The sequence below is a fragment of the Clarias gariepinus genome, chromosome 17 (genome assembly GCF_024256425.1).
Source record: "Clarias gariepinus isolate MV-2021 ecotype Netherlands chromosome 17, CGAR_prim_01v2, whole genome shotgun sequence".
Classification (NCBI taxonomy): domain Eukaryota; kingdom Metazoa; phylum Chordata; class Actinopteri; order Siluriformes; family Clariidae; genus Clarias; species Clarias gariepinus.
In genome coordinates this window covers 30,340,001-30,360,000 of record NC_071116.1, presented here as the reverse complement: position 1 = coordinate 30,360,000, position 20,000 = coordinate 30,340,001, and the positions used below count along the sequence as shown (strand labels likewise).

The 20,000-nt window shown below is 45.4% G+C and overlaps 1 protein-coding gene across 1 annotated transcript in view; it reads left to right on the top strand.

The window, feature by feature from the left end:
• Positions 1-2,135: 2,135 nt before the first annotated feature.
• Positions 2,136-20,000, top strand: part of adamts6 (ADAM metallopeptidase with thrombospondin type 1 motif, 6) — a 63,731-nt gene continuing 45,866 nt past the window's right edge. The window contains exons 1-6 of the mRNA XM_053515516.1: positions 2,136-2,250; positions 2,352-2,716; positions 6,851-7,022; positions 7,829-8,046; positions 8,201-8,284; positions 9,781-9,926. Coding sequence (XP_053371491.1) covers positions 2,163-2,250; positions 2,352-2,716; positions 6,851-7,022; positions 7,829-8,046; positions 8,201-8,284; positions 9,781-9,926 — 1,073 coding nt within the window. The 5' untranslated portion in view covers positions 2,136-2,162. The remainder of the gene's footprint in view (positions 2,251-2,351; positions 2,717-6,850; positions 7,023-7,828; positions 8,047-8,200; positions 8,285-9,780; positions 9,927-20,000) is intronic.

The following is a 20,000-nucleotide window of genomic DNA, read 5'->3' as shown; positions in this document are numbered from 1 at the left end:
TGGTTAAAATAGGACGTGCAACAAACAAACTCCCACCGGGGCAGGAATTGCGCTGCCCAATGCTCGCGACAGGGCAGTTAGTGACCGGGTTGCCATGTTGTTCTGGTTTAAATCGACTCACCACCTGTGAAGATGTAGTTTTATTGCACGTAACTGAAATTAAGTGGAAATGTTTTTAAACTTGTCAATCAGTAAATCAGAACGGTTACATATGAAGTGATTCTGAGCCCACTGCTGGGTGACTGCATGCTGATTAAAGGGTTATGCAAATAAATTCACTAGATTTTCATCTTCAGCATTCATCAGGTGTGATAGCATCTCTCCTTTATGGAGGCTTTTTAAGGTTATTACGGTCGTCCTGCAACACTAAAAGTTTATGGTCACACGCTGGTGCTCGTCACTGACCTCGCTCCTCACGACCTCCAGCCCAGGAACTTCCCAGAATCCACACACAATACCCCAGGCTCTCCTGCAGACAGTGTTGCTTGTGAAACGCTGACAGAAACATGCGCGTTGTTGTCCGTCTTTGTTTGTGACAGAGTTTGTTAGATCGAGCCAAATAATTCTAAAGTTTAGCTCAGTTGGTGAATCAGTGTCTTTAGACCAGGAGCGTTCTCCAACCGTGCTGGACGATGTCCACACAGAACTCCAATCAGTGCTTTTTCTATAATTCTCATTACTAGAGCGTTTATAGGTCTGGATTTTAAGACGTAAGTAACCCTGAGCTCCAGACGCTGTTTCCACAACAGTGCATTTTTCATTGTTTAATGTTAAAATCACTCTAATCAGTGACCTCGATCAGGACGTGCATGCTATATTAGGGGTTATTTTCGCTAACAACATGGTGAAGACGGGTTGTTTTGCGTTCCTCTGTCTAGAATCTGCCCAGGAGTCATCAGTTCCAGTCCAGGAGGCAGAGCTCTGGTGATTGTGCTGTTTTAAGACTCCTGAGTCAACTCTCCAGATAATTAGCACGTCTGGACTGAAACTGATGACACCAAATGTCGCCTGGAGCTGACAGACTCGACCAACTGAAGCGTCCTTACACTCCAAAAACTAAATAATGCTCAAATACCATAAAGCTGCAACGTGGAGACTCGGTCAGCTGGTTGATGACTTCATGCAGCATTGCTGTACTGTCTGCTAAACCCGCGCACTGGTTAGAGTTTTAGATTTGGAATCAGTGGTGAGAGTTCAGAGTTGTCTAAATCAGACGTGCATCTCAATGACTTGCGATTCGTTTCAAACCCATTTTTTTAAATTGTCTCTTGCTTTTTTTATGATATTACTTAGTAATGCACTACATTTTGACTGTTTCTACTCATAAAAATCCAAAGGCATAGATGGCACGTAGGTAATTTTAATTAATCTTTGATAAATCTAAATCTTGCACGCAGAGAACCCACTCTAGCTTCGACTCTGACTACCAGGAACTTTCCTCATATAAACACTGACATAACTTCTGGCCTTAAGTCCGGGATTCTAAGTGTTTTAATAAAACAAGCAAGCGTAGTGTGTAGAACGGCCGAGAGCTGAAAATAGATGATCAGAGACTATAAGCGTCTTTGGTTGCTAGATTGTACTGATGGTTCCCAGTGTCGTTCGTGATGAAACAACCCCCTCCCACTGTAACCCCAGGGTTATTTTGCTCGAAGGCTCATCGAGGGAAACGGTCCAATCTGGCAGCGTGGAGGATCGAAGCTCTGTTTGGCCTTGCACTCATCACGTATGAGCTCAGAGTTAGCGAGAGCATGAAGCGGAGTGCAGGAGCGTCCCTGTGCCAGATGCACTGACAGATATCGCAGTCCAGTGTGCATGAGCTTAAGCATGTCCTCTTTTCTGATTCTCTTCCAGGCAGACAAATGGACAGACTCAGACGAGAACCTCCCGCTGTAGATCTGCTGCTCTGGACTTACTTGAAGTAATTTGGCCTCACTCATGGCTGGCACACGTTCGGAGGCACATGCGAGTCAGACCCAGGGGCCGCGACTTTCTAAAGACTTCTGAGGACGTCTTTGTGGACCAGAGTTCGAGAGTGTCGGAGATGATCATCAGATCGGATGTGTTATGGTGCTGGGCTGACTGAACTGTTTTAATCCTGGTGTAGCCCCCCCTCCCCCCGCCCCCAAAGCCCCTCCCCCATGTCAGATCTTCTCTAAATTATGGAAATTTTGGGGAAGACGCTGACGTGGATATTGAGCCTGCTTTTGGCCGCTGCTGATCCTCAGAGCCTTTCTTACAGTTCTCAAGGTAAGGTTCTAATGTTCATCAAATGTGATCTGTATCGTGCGCCATTTGTCGTGTGGTTGACTCTCACCCTGTGCTTTCTCTCTCCTCGCCGAAATGAAAAGAGGAGTTTCTGTCCCACCTGGAGGACTACCAGCTCACGGTGCCTGTTCGGCTGAACGATAAGGGCGAGTACATGAGTTACACTGTGAAACAGCACCGGGCCGGACGCAGGAGACGGGCGCTGGACCAAACCGGGCCGGACGTCGCGGAGACCAGACTCTTTTACCACCTGTCAGCTTATGGCAAGCACTTTCACCTGAACCTGACGCTCAACCCCAATCTGGTGTCCAGACATTTCACTGTAGAGTACTGGGGCAGGGAGGGGCAGGAGTCGCGCCACGCCGTGGTGGACGATTGCCATTACGTCGGATACCTACTGGATCAGTACGACACTACAGGAGTGGCACTGAGTAACTGCGACGGCCTGGTGAGTACAGACGCTCGGAACGCCTACGTCAGATGTACGGCGGTAAGCGCAGAGTAAAGACTTTAAAGATACCTGAGGAGTGTGTAACGGGCTTGGTGAGGCAAATGAGGAGAGTTTTTACCCCTTATGGTCCACATCTGGCTGTCTGTAGTGTTTATTATAAGGTGTCCTTCTTAGCTCGGTGTTCTCGGCGCGCGCTGCAGGAATTATCGCAATGTTAAACGGTTTTAGCTTGTTTTTAAATGTTTTATTTACTGTGTTCACTGTGATTGCTTTCTGGTTTATCTAACATCTTTCTGGACAGCGCAGTGTTTGGACTCGAGACCAGCGCAAGGCTAGGATCCAGACTCAGCGCCGGGGCCATCAAGATTAATGATGAAAATGCTTTAAATGGGTCTGAGAGAGAGAAAAGGAGAAAAAGAGAGAATTCTGAGAAGTGTAAAAAAAGAAAAGAGGGAAGAGAGAGAGAGAGGGGGAACGAGTGCCAGGCAGGATACCATTGAAATGCGTAATGGCAGTAAAACACAGAGGGGCCCAAACGCACCTGATCTGAGGCCTAAGCGCCCCTTTTTGCAGATCTCTTATCGGCGCTGCGCTGTGCATTGCGATCCGCCGCATCTGTTTTGTGTTAAAGCGACTGCTGAGTGACAGCAAAATATTAGCATAGCTGCGCGTCTGTGCGTCAGGCTCGGATCCTTTCTGCACCTGCAGGTCCGTGTGCAGCTGCCAGCTGCGTTGTGTCTCCTGCTGCGTTCCGTCAGGAGCAGGCTCGCTTTAGAAAGGACGCTCCTGGCAGCTGAGGGCTTGGATCTGCGCTCGCTCGATGACGTTACAGCAGCTTTACGACAGCGTTTATGCTTCTTCATAGGTTCCTCAGCAGAGGGGGAGGTCACGCTTGGTTACGGTCTTTCACTGACATAATGAGCGAGGGAGATGAAAAAGAGAGGCGAGTGTTTGTAGCTGCTATAACGTTCCTCATCAGCTGATGTAAATATAACCAGATACACACATTGTAATTAGTGCTGAATAGCTGTGTCATAACAAGCCGTCAGTGATTAGTTTCCTCTAACTACACTCCGATCGTGTTTTATTCCTTTCATGAGTACGGCTCTTAAATACTCCAAATACTGAACATTAGCATCGGAAACACGTGACCCCCATGTTTTCCTTCGTGTTTTCCAGGGGTGTGTTGAGGTGTTTGGTATCTGCGTCTTGTCCTGGAACAGGATGTAATATATTAGACAATGTACTGCTGTATGATGTGAGTGTGACTGGACACAGAGCAGGATGAGACCTGAGATTTGTGACTCAAGACATGAGACGTGAGACATGAGAGCTCTGTCTTTTATTTCAGTGAGACAGAAAGAGAGAGAGGATGGAAAATTTCAGCAGAAAGTCCTGAGTCCTGTCCCCTTGCCTCTCCGGAGCACCATGTGGAGTTCTTTTTGGTATCTCATGTGGCACCCGCATGGATCTGTGGCAATGTGGAAAACCTTTTTTCTTCTTAAAGTGCTGAACAAACACAAAACCTCTGAGATGCACAAGTGAATAGACGTCCTCTCCGTACTCGTGGTTTTTACGCTGGGGTTCTGTCGTTTGCCGAATTCTGTAAAAAATCATCGTATATAATAATTTTAACATCAGTACTACATTAAAACATGAAGCTTGTTTTTAATAAACAATAATAAATGTATTTAAATTTTAGAAAAGTCTAAAAGTCTCGTAAAATATTTCCTGTGAAGCAGCGTTAGGGCCGACGATACGACGATACGATGTCTGTATCATGATAAACTCCATCACAATATGGTTTATTATTGAGATGTTGCTGATTTTTTCTAATTAGATTAAATTGTTTTTAAATAATCACAAACTGACTGTAAGCAAATGTTTTGATGTTCTGTACTTAATCTTATCTTGTTAAATGTTAAATATTTGATTTTTTTCCTCCTTTTTAAAATGTTTTATTAACCAAGCAGTATAGACATTAAATTAAATAAAGTATCATTTAAAATAAGTTAAACACCGCTGTTTTTCGGCTTGTGGTCATAACCCTGTGTGATCATGATATTTGTATCGTAATTGTTCACTACTGGTTGAAAACGTCCGTATCCGATCTGGTGGTGTGTTCCTGGGCCCGACGCATCTGAGACCCAGACGGCTCCTCTTCAGAAATCTGACAAAGAAAATACAAAAATACAGATCAAATATCCCAAAAATCCCAGAGACAGAAGGAGAGAGAGAAAGAGAGAGAGAGACAGAGAGAGAGAGAGACAGAGATAGGTATAACAGCACAATAAACTTTTACTTTCTCTCCTGCTTCTGAGTTTTAAAATATTCTGTCCACCTGCACCATTGGAGTCCAAAACAAAACTTGATGAATGATTTACAGCCTGGGGCTCGTCCATGTGACAGACATGTTGAGATGTGGACGTCTAAGAAAGTCCAGCGTCTCTCTCTCTCTCTCTCTCTCTCTCTCTCTCCCTCACTCTCTGTCTCTCTCTCTCTCTTGCTATCTCTGTCTCTCTCACTGTCTCTCTCTGTCTCTCTCTCGTGCTGTCTCTCTCTGTCTGTCTCCCTCTCTCTGTCTGTCTCCCTCTCTCTGTCCCTCTCTCTCTCTTGCTATCTCTGTCTCTCTCACTGTCTCTCTCTCTCTCTGTCTGTCTCCCTCTCTCTGTCCCTCTCTCTCTCTTGCTATCTCTGTCTCTCTCACTGTCTCTCTCTATCTCTCTCTCGTGCTGTCTCTCTCTGTCTGTCTCCCTCTCTCTGTCTGTCTCCCTCTCTCTGTCCCTCTCTCTCTCTTGCTATCTCTGTCTCTCTCACTGTCTCTCTCTCTCTCTGTCTGTCTCCCTCTCTCTGTCCCTCTCTCTCTCTTGCTATTTCTGTCTCTCTTGCTGTCTTTCTCTCTCGCTGTTTCTCTCACTGTCTCTTTGTCTCTCTCTCTCTCTCTCTCTCGTGCTGTCTCTCTCTCTCTCTCTCTCTCTCGCTGTTTCTCCCTCACTCTCTGTCTCTCTGTCTCTCTCTTGCTATCTCTGTCTCTCTCGCTGTCTCTCTCTGTCTCTCTCTCGTGCTGTCTCTCTCTCTCTCTGTCTGTCTCCCTCTCTCTGTCTGTCTCCCTCTCTCTGTCCCTCTCTCTCTCTTGCTATCTCTGTCTCTCTCACTGTCTCTCTCTCGCTGTCTCTTTGTCTCTCTCTCTCTGTCTCTCTCTGTCTCTCTCTCTCTGTCTGTCTCCCTCTCTCTGTCCCTCTCTCTCTCTTGCTATCTCTGTCTCTCTCGCTGTCTCTCTCTCTCTTTGTCTCTCTCTCTCTCTCTCTGTCTCTCTCTCTCTGTCTCTCTCTCTCTCTCGTGCTGTCTCTCCCTCTTTGTCTCTCTCTGTCTTTCTCTCTCCTGCTGTCTCTCTCTCTTTGTCTCTCTCTCTGTCTCTCTGCATCTCAGGACAGCCAGCTGCAGTGATGTTACAGAAACGTGATTAATGTTGAACTCGAGGCCAAGCGCAGTGTTTCAGCCGCGTGCTTTATAAACAGAGATCAGCTCAGTGTGTCGTTTTATAAAAACAACTAAAAATTAATGCCTGGCGATGTGAATAGCGTCTCATCCCCTCTGTGCGTTTGTGCTCGGGGCGTACACAGAGTGCATTTGGTTTGCATGTGCAGCAGTTTATTATTTTGCTGGAAAGCTCTTTAATTGGTTTCATTGTGGCTTTTACAGACTTGGACATCGTGCCAGTGTTTTTTATAAACACGTCTTTGGAGCTCTTCTACAGTCTGTGCTGCGGTGAGGGTTGTCAAGGGCACAGGATTGTGTACTTTGGTTTGCGTCCCAGTAATTATGGTGTTGTTCTTCGTGTAATTGGTGGTTTCGGTGTGATTTATCTCATTATTATGGAGTTCAGGGGATTTTTTCCATTTAATTTACATTAGCATACAAATCACATACAAATGTGCATGCTTTTCCTGAACTCTAACCTCAAAACCTGGACTGTCTGGTATTTTTATCTGCTCTCACTGACACACACACACACACACACAGAGGATTTTGTGTTTGGGATTGCTGTCTAGATGTATTTCAAACACAGTAAAAGGAAATTAACCTTCTGTTTCATGGTTTCATTTTCCATCTCCTTTGTTCCTCCACAAGCACGGCGTCATCACCACAGAAGAAGAGCAGTATCTAATCGAACCCCTAAGGGACGCGTCCTCCACAAACTCCAGCCAGTTCCCCGGCGGAGGACATCCGCACGTTATTTATAAAAAATCCTCCGTCCCCTTGCGGCAGGAGCGCAGCGAGGAGCTCAGCTGCGGCGTTTCAGGTGGGTGAAGCTCCAGGGGTACGGTCGGGGGGTGGGTGTGTGTGTGTGTGTGTGTGTGTGTGGGGGCGCTCAGGTCAGACGATCTCCTCAGGGATTAGAACACCATTAGAGCGGGTTCTCTAGAACATTCTCCAGTGTGTGTGTGTGTGTGTGTGTGTGTGTGTTAGGTATGTGTGCTGCAGTGCTGTAGGTCAGTGTGAAGGTTGTCATCATGAGGAAGTCGACGAGTCTCAACACGACGTATCTAATGAGTTTTCCTCCAGCATCTGGGTCATAAACACTCCGGCTGCAGGAATGTACTCTCTCTCTCTCTCTCTCTCTCACACACACACACACACACACACACACACACACACTCACTCTCTCTCAAACGCAATAAAAAGACATGAACATATCATAATCACATGTCACACTGAATCCTGCGTTCTGATTGGTCAGGAGGTGCTGATTGATGTTCCATTACAGCGGCTCTAACCTTAGCGCAGGTTTATATTCATATTCTGATAACTTCTCATTTTCAAACGATGGATTTTCAGTAGGATCCTGTTCAGGATAGACGTGTGATGTTCAGGACACGTGGAAATGTGTGACGCTACGCAACATTAAAATACAGCTTAGATGCAGAAATTACAGCCAATATCCTGCTTTTGATCTGACTTGTAAAGTATGTTATAGTTTATTTTATTATAAAAATGAGGTGTAAACTTACACACTTGCTGTAATAAACCTCACTGAGGTTAAATATGAAACTCTCTCGAGTCAGATGTTAAATAATTAAGGTGAAGGATTCACCCTCCACCCCACAGACCTCACCGTGAAGCAGACGCCATGTGGGAAAAGCAGCCACGCCCCCATGGCTCCGCCTCCCTCGCAGAGTAACCGCACCTCTGTCGGTGCTCAGCGTCAGCGGCGCTCCATCAGCTCCGAGCGCTTCGTGGAGACCCTGGTGGTGGCCGACAAGATGATGGTGGGCTACCACGGCCGCAAGGACATCGAGCACTACATCCTGTCCGTCATGAATATTGTAAGTTTGATCCTGCTTCTGTTTTTACACGTGGTCACATGACCAGTCCGATCTGTCCGATCAGAGCCCGGTGCTCCGGCTTGGGACGGAACGCCTGGAGACGGCGGAATCGTTTTGTCTGACTTTGTGTCTTTTCTTCTTTTCTGGAGGTCAGGTTGCCAAACTTTACCGTGATGCCAGTCTAGGAAACGTTGTGAACATTATCGTGACCAGGCTGATCGTCCTGACCGAGGACCAGGTGAGGGTTCTCACACCGTTACCTTACTTTATTACAATTTATTAATCTCTACAAACCATATAAATTATATGTTTATACATAAAAAAGGCTCTTACGGGTTATACGGGGCTTTGTGTGTTTCTTACAAGTTTATTAAGACTTTCTCTATCAGACAGGGTTCTGAGCAGAATCTTTTACAGAGGTAAGGAACCCTCAAAGAACATGTGAAGAACTGCTGAGTGTGGAGTGCCAAGACGCTGAACGAAAAACCGTGCTAGGAAAACTCTGTGTTGTCAGGTTCTAGATAGAACACTTCATCTTTGGTACATACACACTTACAGAGGGTTCATTAAGGGTTACTACTTTGAACCATTAAGGATCCTCTTGTGGAACAGATTTTACAGGCGGACCTGATATGATCAAATGGATTCCAGAAGAACTATTATTCTACGTAAACCCTTAAACAACTCACTGAAGAACCACTTTCTCCTAACAACTTCTGACAGGTTCTCGATACTTCGTCCATCCTTTAAAAGTTCTGGTCAGATAATTACGGGGTTCTCGGACTCTGAAGAAGGAAACAAAACGCTGGAGGGTTATTTGGGTCTCCATTTGTGGAAAGGTTCTGTGTGGATCCTTCAACAAATAGTTTCTCTGTCAAACATTGGACCAAGTACGAGACAGAAAATCCCACCGTGTCCAGATCTGGTGTTAAATTGGATCTCCAGTGAATCTCAGGGGTTGTGAAGAGCTCTGTTCGGTGAAGTTGGTGTAAGTTTGAATTGGAGCGAAGCTTTCACATAGAACTATGGACCATAAGAAACCTTTAAGGAAGCCATTCTTCTGGAGCGTACAGCTCGGTGTGCTGAAGTTCTGCACCGCCTGTGAGTTCCTTGCAGCACTGAGCGGTGTGTATGAGTCTACATACAGCAGTAATAACACAGTTACATATGGAGCCTTTAACTCTAATTACAAGGCTGCTGCATGGTCTTCTCCACTGATCCTTCATTCTTTATTTAGTCTCCTCTATATATAAAGAACTTGAAGGTTCTGTCTCAACAGAGCCTATATTCAGTAACACAGGGACTCCAGAGGGCTGTTTTTCATATGATGGGTCTGGATGAGACAGACAGACAGACAGACAGACAGAAGTGTCTTACCATCTGGGCCACCGTGGAGAAAGATGAAAGCTCTTCAGACAGATAGAAGCTGGCTCGAGTCCCTCAGGAGCACTGCAGACCTGCTCGGCATCTAGATCTGTCTAACGAGAGAACCAGGCGTTCCACGGGCTACGGCTGAGAGAACATCAGACCCTGGTCTCCTTATATTAAGGGATTATTTTCCTCCAACAATGTGTGTCGAAGAGTTTTATTCCTCTTATAACTCATCTTCAGCATATCAGAAATGGTCAGCCGGTGCTCGTCCCAGTGAACGAGCCATTACTATAGCAACGACGAAGTCTCGGAGCGCTGCTGTTATGGAGAATTAATCAACAGTTTCTTTGCTTTGTGTTGCAGCCGAATCTGGAGATCAACCACCACGCAGATAAATCTCTGGACAGTTTCTGTAAGTGGCAGAAATCGCTGTTGTCTCATCAGGGAGACGGGAACAGCATCCCCGAGAACGGTATCGCTCATCACGACAACGCTGTGCTCATCACCAGGTCAGTGAGGTCTCACACACACACATACACACACACACACACACACACACACACACACACACAGAACTGGTTCTTTAGGCAGGACTGTAGAGAATGTAGTGATGACCCTCAGGTATCAGTCTACACTCAGGTGAACTCTAGCAAAAGTGAGAAAGTGAGTCGTCTGGAAATCGTCTCAGCTTCAGGAAGTGGCTCGACGACGCGGTGTGTTTGGGGTTGGCGTGTTTGTTCTGTGTGTCCTACAGGATGGAGCTGCAGTGCTGCAGAAACACCAGATTTGCACCGACACAAACAAACAAACTCTCTAAATTTGATACACAAAATATTTCATGTAATTGTCAGTTATTTAGTGCAGACGGCGTGTGCATCGTGCTTGTCGTGCTATTTAGCGGCTCCCACACACACACACACACACACACACAGTAAAGCCTCACTGAACATTTTCCGTCACCAGATTTCTGACCTAAAAAGTTTTACGAGAACGTTTTTTAAGATTTTATAGTTTGATTGAAAATCAGCAGATGCACAGAGTTTTATTTAAGTCTCTCTACATCTTAAAAAACATCTGTGCTAAAAAAAAATCACATTTTTAGGTTGAAATGAGGAATTTTTATTGACGATTAGAGCATCAGAAGACAGGCACAGATGTGTGAGAATTCAATGATAAATGGCATCATGTTTGTTTTTGTGATATTTAACATTAACGCTGGAGAAAAAGATTATTTAAACTGAAAGTGTTTTTGACTTATGGAATTTTGAGGCATTCCATAGTTAATATGATTTTAAAGAAGATTTGTTTTTTAATAAGGAGAAAAAGCATGGAAATAAGATTAGTGCACAGGAATCGATCTGTTGTGTTTAAATAAATGTAATGAGATTAATCATGATGGTCTCCTCGGGGACGGACCTTTAACCTGATTATTCTGCAGGATATAAGACATGAAAGAGAAGAATCAGATTAATCAGACAGTACCTCCACGGCGGTGCACGGCGCTCCCCCGCGTCTCTCGCTCATCACTCAGGTGGTCATTTAGCCCGTCCACATCCAGTGGGCGTGGCCACGAGCTCCAGGCTTGTGGTCACTGTAGAGTTTACAGACGGTCGCCGTGGCGATGCCAGACGCTGCAGGCTGTCATCAGGCTGTCCTTTAGCTATTTCCTTTACGTTACCATGGCAACCAAACCACACCCTTGGTTGACCTGTAGCGTGTTCTGTGTCTGTCCGGCTCCGGTGTCCTCACGTTTCCCCGCTTTGGGTTTCTCCTTCTCCTTTGAACGTTTCCTGTCCGAGTGTCTCTCTGAGGCATACAGAACGTCTCTCTATTACTCCGTGGCCTTACAGTTTCCCTACACCGGAACTAAGAGGAACTAACCAGACCCTTATCCAGCATGACGAGATCCACAAAGCCATGAAGACGTGGTGTGTGTGAAGGTGTGTGAAGAGTGTGTTTGGGTGGAAGAACGCAAGTGTCCTGCACAAAACCCAGCCGGGACTCGACCCCACTGGAACCTGTGGCTCTGGGACGAACCGGATGAACTGGAGCCTCGACGTCTCGACATCAGCTCCTGTAGAGAGTGTGTGTGTGTGTGTGTGTGTGTGTAAACACAAATCCACACACCTACACACACTCCAACATTTAGTGTACAGCCGTCACAGATCAGAGAGAAATTAGAAAGAGATTAGATGTTCAGTACATATGGGTGTGCTGGTCAGGGTGCACATACTATTAAACGCGGAGTGTAAATGATATAATAATATAATCGCTCTGTACTCCGTCACTGAGGGCTCGTGTACCACAGAATGACATGAAACCACGTTTTCGTAGTTATTCTCTCATTTTAACAAGACCTAACTGAGCAGAGGACGTGAGAAAGCGTCTCACACACACACACACACACACACACACACACACACACACACCATAAGATCGGACCAGGAATCATCATCAGACAACTGGTTTCTCGGGAGAAGTTCCTCTAGTTATCCTCAGTGCGTCGGGAGCGAGCGGTCGCGTGTCAGTCTGTCACTCATTAGTACAAACACAGCGAGAATCCTGAACTCCAGACAAACACAAGTCACATGATTTAATCTGAAGGCAGTAAAATAAAGGATGATTAAGGATGCAGTCTGGTGGAGTTCGGTGCTCTGTAAAGCGCTGAAGGATTATTCTCCCGGCGCTCATTACGTCTCGCTGCAGAGACTCCGCACACACACACACACACACACACACACACACACTGCTGCTCCTGTCAGTTCTGACATTCCTGTATTCTTTGGACCGAGCAACTGATGCCTGGGATGAGAAACGTTCCGCTTTCCTGAGAGCTCAAACACACGAGCCGAGGTCCAGGTGAGACGCTGCAGCGGCTCGCGCCAACACAAAGCTCCTGAATTACAGGACAGTTCGCTGTTCGGTCTGGAGACGCCATACGGGTGTCTGTTCTTGGATCCAGGAAGCGTTGATTAGTCGCGGCGTCTGGTAAGACCATCGCGGAATCCTTCAGGAAGGAAGATACCTCGGCTGCGTCTCTCGTTTATTTTAGTGACCCTGGGTTTTCTTATGAATAATGATGCCTTGAGAGAGACAGAGAGGGGGAGACAGGGAGAGAGGGAGGGAGAGAGAGAGAGAGAGAGAGAGACTTTTTTTTATTACTATTAACGTTTCTTCATTTTATAAAGTTTTTGTATCCACCTTTTAGCTTTTTTTTTCAAAAGACAAAAGTAGTCAATAAGATAAATAAAAAAGGTAAGAGGTTTAGTAAAAACTAAGAAAAATAAGAAAAGAGAAAAATCAATCAATCAATCAATAAATAAATAAATAAAAAAAATAGATAGATAAAAAAAACTACAAAAAATGCTACTAAAACATTCATTTAGCAAATAGAGGGAAAGAAAGCTTAGCAGTGGGACTTTGGGGTAAACTTCAAAGTAAAACAGATCAGTGAAAAGGTTGGGTCTAAAAACAGTCGAGTGTGTACGGGACTGAACTGGTGTATTAGAGCAATGTGTAACAGGTACGAGTCGGTACAGTAATACACATGGTCTATAAAACCAGCACATAAAGAGATAAAATACAGGTAAAAAATGAGATAAAAAGGATCTCACACTTATTTTAAAAGTTGAAAGTTAACACCTCCCCTGTCTGTGGAGCATAAGACGTCCCCTTGTCTCCACATCTGGTCAATCTCTGGTAGTCTGTGGATCATCTTTAGGAAGGCGAACTCAACTTTTAGTCTCTAACCAACGCCGTCATTCTCTCAGCATCGTGCGATAGCAGCATCCTGGTGTTTATGAGCCGGTTGTGAAATAGTGGCTTCTCGTCGGTGCTTTGTAGGAGTTGTGCATCAGCCCTGCTCGTCTTTTTCACTGATGTCCAGGGTTTAAGTACGGACCGATAGAACTGTGTTGTACGAACAGGTGTGTCTCATAGTTCAGACCTTCCACCAGTTGGAGTCGGGCTTTGGCTTTGCCTGTCCATGCCAGTCCTCTCCCCATAGAGGAGCCTCCGTGCAGCCTGCAGTCTAATGGTTCTGCAGGACAGGTCGATCAAGCCCCGCCCCCCCTTCATGTACAGGTAGATATAGCACTGAGGCTCTGGTCCAGTGTTGGCCAGTCCAAAAAAAGTTCACCAACTTTCTCTGATTAATGTCTCCTGTAATTTAAGGTTTCCTACCAAAACTCTCACATTCTTCGCAGTTCACACGTGCTGAGGAAGCTCTTGTGTAGATGCCCAGGTTGAACATCATCTTGAAGGGCAGCTGAGACCACCTCCAATCTTAAGTGTAAAAGCAGCTCCAGAGTATATAAGTTTAATCCGTCATAAAAAATTGTTTCCTACACCAAAGGATTCAAGTGTCTGGAAAATTCATGGTCAACTCTATCAAAAGCTTTTTCTTGGTCTATCATAAGAGACCTGGTTCATACAGTTTTGTTTTACATAAATCAATTAATTCTCTCATAAGAAAAAGATGTCGGTGATGGTGCGGTGAGGTGTGCAGTGAGTCTGACTGTTGTGGACTACATGCACTGTTTCAGTCAGTTTGTGAGGCACTTTGAAAGTATTTTGTAGTCACTGCATAGTAGTGACGCTGGTCTGCAGGTCTCCAGTTGCCCCAAGTCTCCTTTATTGGGATCAGTGATAAACCCGCCCTTGTGCAGCTCACCGGTAGCTTCCCGCTGTTAAAAGCACATTTAAAAACTTCATAGAGGTCAGATCCTATTATATTCCAGAAATGATTATTAAATTCACTCGGCAGTCCCGTCTATTCCTCCTGTTTCGAGCTGCTGAACAGCAACAGTTAATTCCTGTAGCTGGAGTTCTGCGTCCAGCACAGTGCTTTGGTCCAGGGACAGTTTTGGAAGTTCCCTGAGTAGTTGCTCTCTGCAGGATGGATCACGGTTCTCTGTACTGTAGAGCTGAGCGTAGAGGTCAGTGGACGCTCTCCTCATCTCACTTGGGTCAGTTGTTGTTCCATCTGCTCGTGTCACATACACCATCTGATTTTGAGGTTTAATGTTTCTGGACAGATTAAAGAAGAACGCACTGGGAGCATCCATGTTCTTGATGCAGGAGATGCAATGTCTGATCAGGGCTGTTTTGGCCTGTTCATGGAGGAAGGAGCTCAGAGCTTTTCTTTTCCCCTCCAGGAGACGGCCCATTCTGCGTCGTTCTTGCGGATCACTCTGCTCTCTGTTTAAATAATTTCTGCCTCGAGTTCTTTTATAGTGGTTTTAAAAGCGTCCGATGTGTGCTCAGTGTAGTTTTTGCAGAAATGTTTAATTAGATTTTTTCCCACCTCCCACCAAAAGACCAAACTGCTAAAAAATGGCTATCTTTCCATTAATTCCATAAAACTTTAAAATTCTCATGAAAGATCTCATCCTGTGACAGTTTTATATTAAAACGCCCGTATGAGCTCTGCCTTTTTGTGTTTGGTATCATTAGCTCTATGCTAATCAGATGATCAGAGAAGCCAGTGGGGAGATGGTTGCTTTGTGGACGTTATTTCTGTGGGATTTGGTGATATGGAACCTGTCCAGTCTCACTGCAGTGATCTTTGTATCATTAACTCTGACCCACGTGGATTGTATTTTTTATTCTATTAAAATGTTGGATTCTCTCGCAGCCATTGTTAGGGGCGTACACATTTAAAAAGGTAAAAACTTTCTATTTTTATTCCTTCGGCACACCAGCACTGCCGTTGGAGCCATGACGTAGGAAAAGTGTCCCTTCCCACCACATGGCCCCATCAGTCTCAGGCTTGGTCACTACGTGTCTCCTGTAGGAAGATTCATTTATCAATTTACATTTTTAAACACCTGTAAAGTGGTCTTCGACGTTGATTGATTTTTTGTACGTTTTTTTACGTAGTATTCATTTATATCATCGAGTGTGTATAGCTGTTGATCCCCTTCAAAACGTGACACACTAATGTCTGATATATCAGACGACCTGTCCTCTTCAAAGTCTTCGTCTATTGCGCCTTCATCTTTCTCCAAGACTGATGTTGATTCTTCCACACTCCCTGCCCCACCCATGTTATTTAACCCCCCCAGTGAGACCGGTTCCCTTACAGTGTTTAAGTCCCCTGCTGAAACTAGACCTTCCTCAGTGTTCTGTGTGCTTTTTTCACTCTGGGCTCTCCAGCCCTCTTCACCTCCTCACATTCACTGGCCCCCTTTGTCCCTGTATGACCCATCAATTAGTTTCCCACTAATGTTTTTTATTTACTGTCACCTGTTCATCTGTTCATGCTTCTCCTGTCTGCTCACCATCGGTCATTACAATGCTCTCTACAGTGGACCTCCCTCCTGCACCACTACACCTCCCTCCTGCACCACTACACCTCCATCCAACACCACTACACCTCCATCCTGCACCACTACACCTCCATCCTGCACCACTACACCTCCATCCTGCACCACTACACCTCCATCCTGCACCACTACACCTCCATCCTGCACCACTACACCTCCCTCCTGCACCACTACACCCCCATCCTGTGCGCTCCACTGTAGGCTTATTTGGAGATGAGTTAAAGCGAGACGCTGCAGGAAGAAAGGACAGTGAATCAGTACGGACTGCTGAATAACGCCGTCTCTTAAACTTTAACACATACCTCAAACGCCACACACTTCACACTCACTCTGTTTCATAACCGTGAAAAACTCATTTCCTGATATTTATTCAGAATTTTCTGCCGTAATCCACACTGACTGGTGCGCAGACGGTTTGATCCGCGTGTCTGTTTCTCTGATTAGAGCCGGAATCTCTAGATCGTTTCTGCGTTCATGAACTTTTCTATCTTTCTTCTGGTCCCTAATTAGAAGCTTATTACGGAAAATGTTAATGGTAAACGTTACTAATTGCTAAACTCACGTTTCATTATAACGTCTGTGAATTACATGATTTTATTTGTCACTTTTATCAAGTATGAAAACAGAATTCATTTACATGGGCACTTGCTCATATGTATCCATCAGTGGTGATAAAAAAGGAAAATAAATCCCTTATAGAACACTCTTATAGAACACTCTTATAAAACACTCTCCTAGAACACTCTCACACACTGATGGAGAACTCATTCACTCGTCTTCAGTAAGCTCTCTGTCCTGGGCATGGTGCAGATGATTCTCCGCTCATGGCGGATCCGGACGCTATGATGAGAGAACGCTGCTCGAGTTTCCATTAACACGTGCAGTTTAAATGCCTCTGATGTGCTTCTGGGTTTCACACCTGTTAGATCTGTTAGAGCTTCATTATGGTGAGCTGGTCCACCTTTGGGTTTGATCATTGTGTCTTGATTGACAGTTTAGTCCCGCCCCTTGAGCTCACAGTGTGGAGTGGCGCGAGCGACGCGACGGGAAATGAAAGTGATCGAAACTAAATGAAGGTTTTTCCCGGAGCTCGTCCCTGAGAGCCCTCCTCACGTGTTTTGGACGTCTTCCATCAAAATCAGAGACATGCAGAAGGACAGCAATGGACTAAAATTTAATTTTCTATTCAGCGTCCTTGTCTGTGTGTGTGTGTGTGTGTTCTAATACATTAAGTGCCCACATACGATTGGATTGCACATTGCCGATAAAAATAAATGAGTGTATTTTCAAGGTCTTGCCTTTCCCGTCTGGGTGCGCGCTTGCATGCGGCCGCTTCGAGATCTTTTATTGGATTATCAGCGCAGTGTGTACATTATTTAGACAGCTTGGCAGGAGCGGAGACGACGTGCGTGGTTTGGCTTTGCATTCTTGGCCGTGTTGTTCCAGTTTCAAACAAAAGCTCCTTTTTGGTGGATGAGCCGAGGAAGCGATGCAGATCTTTTTTACGTATATAAATTTTCCTGAGATATTTATGCTGCAGTGGTTTCTGTGTTTTGACAGAGATGATAAATTAGAGCTTTTATAGCGTCTGATCACGTATAAACTCACTTTAGTTAACCTGCGGTATCGTTCATGGAACTGCAATCTCCTGAGATGCTTTAGTGTGAGGATTAAATACAAAAGCACTTTAGATTTTACTTTTACACTCATTTCTTCTGATCTAAAAACAGGTCGCATATAGAGATTAGATCTGTCCATGGAGCACACTCCACACTTCTATCAGCCTGATACGAAGCCCAGAACATCTTGGATTCTTTAATTCGTTCCAGATCAGGCCTCATGTCTTCTCTCTTGCGCTACAGACGACGTCAAACCAAAAAGCCTGGCTTCCTGCCTTTGGCTCGACTGCATCAGACCCGGCTGCTTCTGAGGAGGTGTTAAATGCCCCGTTTGGGGAATGAGAAAATATTTGGCATTCTTTAGTAACGGCCATGCCGTCAAAAGAGTCTGCCAGACCGATGACAAGTCCAAGAAAAAAAAGCAGAGTGGTTTGTATAGAAAAATAAAACATGGCCCTCAAGCATGCAGACCGAACTACCAGTGGAGTGGCATTGGGGGGGTCAGTGTCAACTGGAGTAGAGTGGATTGTGGAGTGTGTAGTACCATGGAGTAGGGTGGAGTGTTGTGGAGCAGAGATGAGTGAAGAGGAGTGGCATGAGGTGGACGAGTGGAGTGGATAAGTGGTTGAATGAGCATAAGTAAATGAGTGGAGTGGATGAATTGAGTGGAAGAATAAATAAGTGGAGTGGATGAGGGGACTAGAGAGAATGTGTGGAGTGGAAGAGTGGATTAGTGGAATGGAGGAGCGAAGTGGATGAAAGACAAGGAGTGGAGTGGATGAGTGGAAGAACAGACGAGTAAAGATAATAAGTGGATAAGTGGGGGAGTGTATGAGTGGAGGAGTGTATGAGTGGAGGAGTGTACTAGTGGAGGAGTGTATGTGTGGAGGAGTGTATTAGTGGAGGAGTGTATTAGTGGAGGAGTGTATTAGTGGAGGAGTGTATTAGTGGAGTGTATTAGTGGAGGAGTGTATTAGTGGAGTGTATTAGTGGAGGAGTGTATTAGTGTATGAGTGGAGAAGTGTATGAGTGGAGTGTATTAGTGGAGGAGTGTATTAGTGTATTAGTGGAGGAGTGTATTAGTGGAGGAGTGTATGTGTGGAGGAGTGTATTAGTGGAGGAGTGTATTAGTGGAGAAGTGTATTAGTGGAGGAGTGTATTAGTGGAGGAGTGGAGGAGTGGAGGAGTGTATTAGTGGAGGAGTGGAGGAGTGTATTAGTGGAGGAGTGGAGGAGTGTATTAGTGGAGGAGTGGAGGAGTGTATTAGTGGAGGAGTGTATTAGTGGAGGAGTGGAGGAGTGTATTAGTGGAGGAGTGGAGGAGTGTATTAGTGGAGGAGTGTATTAGTGGAGGAGTGGAGGAGTGTATTAGTGGAGGAGTGTATTAGTGGAGTGTATTAGTGGAGGAGTGTATTAGTGGAGTGTATTAGTGGAGGAGTGTATTAGTGTATGAGTGGAGAAGTGTATTAGTGGAGGAGTGTATTAGTGGAGGAGTGGAGGAGTGTATTAGTGAAGGAGTGTATTAGTGGAGGAGTGGAGGAGTGTATTAGTGGAGGAGTGTATGAGTGGAGGAGTGGAGGAGTGTATTAGTGGAGGAGTGTATTAGTGGAGGAGTGGAGGAGTGTATTAGTGGAGGAGTGGAGGAGTGTATTAGTGGAGGAGTGTATTAGTGGAGGAGTGTATGAGTGGAGGAGTGTATTAGTGGAGGAGTGTATGAGTGGAGGAGTGTATTAGTGGAGGAGTGGAGGAGTGTATTAGTGGAGGAGTGTATTAGTGGAGGAGTGTATTAGTGGAGGAGTGTATGAGTGTATAAGTGGAGGAGTGTATGAGTGTATTAGTGGAGGAGTGTATTAGTGTATTAGTGGAGGAGTGTATTAGTGAAGGAGTGTATTAGTGGAGGAGTGTATTAGTGGAGGAGTGTATTAGTGGAGGAGTGGAGGAGTGTAGGAGTGTATTAGTGGAGGAGTGTATTAGTGGAGGAGTGGAGGAGTGGAGGAGTGGAGGAGTGTATTAGTGGAGGAGTGGAGGAGTGTATTAGTGGAGGAGTGGAGGAGTGTATAAGTGGAGGAGTGTATAAGTGGAGGAGTGGAGGAGTGTATGAGTGGAGGAGTGTATTAGTGGAGGAGTGGAGGAGTGTATTAGTGAAGGAGTGGAGGAGTGTATTAGTGAAGGAGTGGAGGAGTGGAGGAGTGTATTAGTGGAGGAGTGTATGAGTGGAGGAGTGTATGAGTGGAGGAGTGGAGGAGTGGAGGAGTGTATTAGTAAAGGAGTGGAGGAGTGGAGGAGTGGAGGAGTGTATTAGTGGAGGAGTGGAGGAGTGGAGGAGTGTATTAGTGGAGGAGTGTATGAGTGGAGGAGTGTATGAGTGGAGGAGTGGAGGAGTGTATTAGTGAAGGAGTGTATGAGTGGAGGAGTGTATTAGTGGAGGAGTGTATTAGTGGAGGAGTGTATGAGTGGAGGAGTGTATTAGTGAAGGAGTGTATTAGTGGAGGAGTGTATTAGTGGAGGAGTGTATTAGTGGAGGAGTGTATTAGTGGAGGAGTGGGGGAGTGTATTAGTGGAGGAGTGTATTAGTGGAGGAGTGGAGGAGTGTATGAGTGGAGGAGTGGAGGAGTGTATGAGTGGAGGAGTGTATTAGT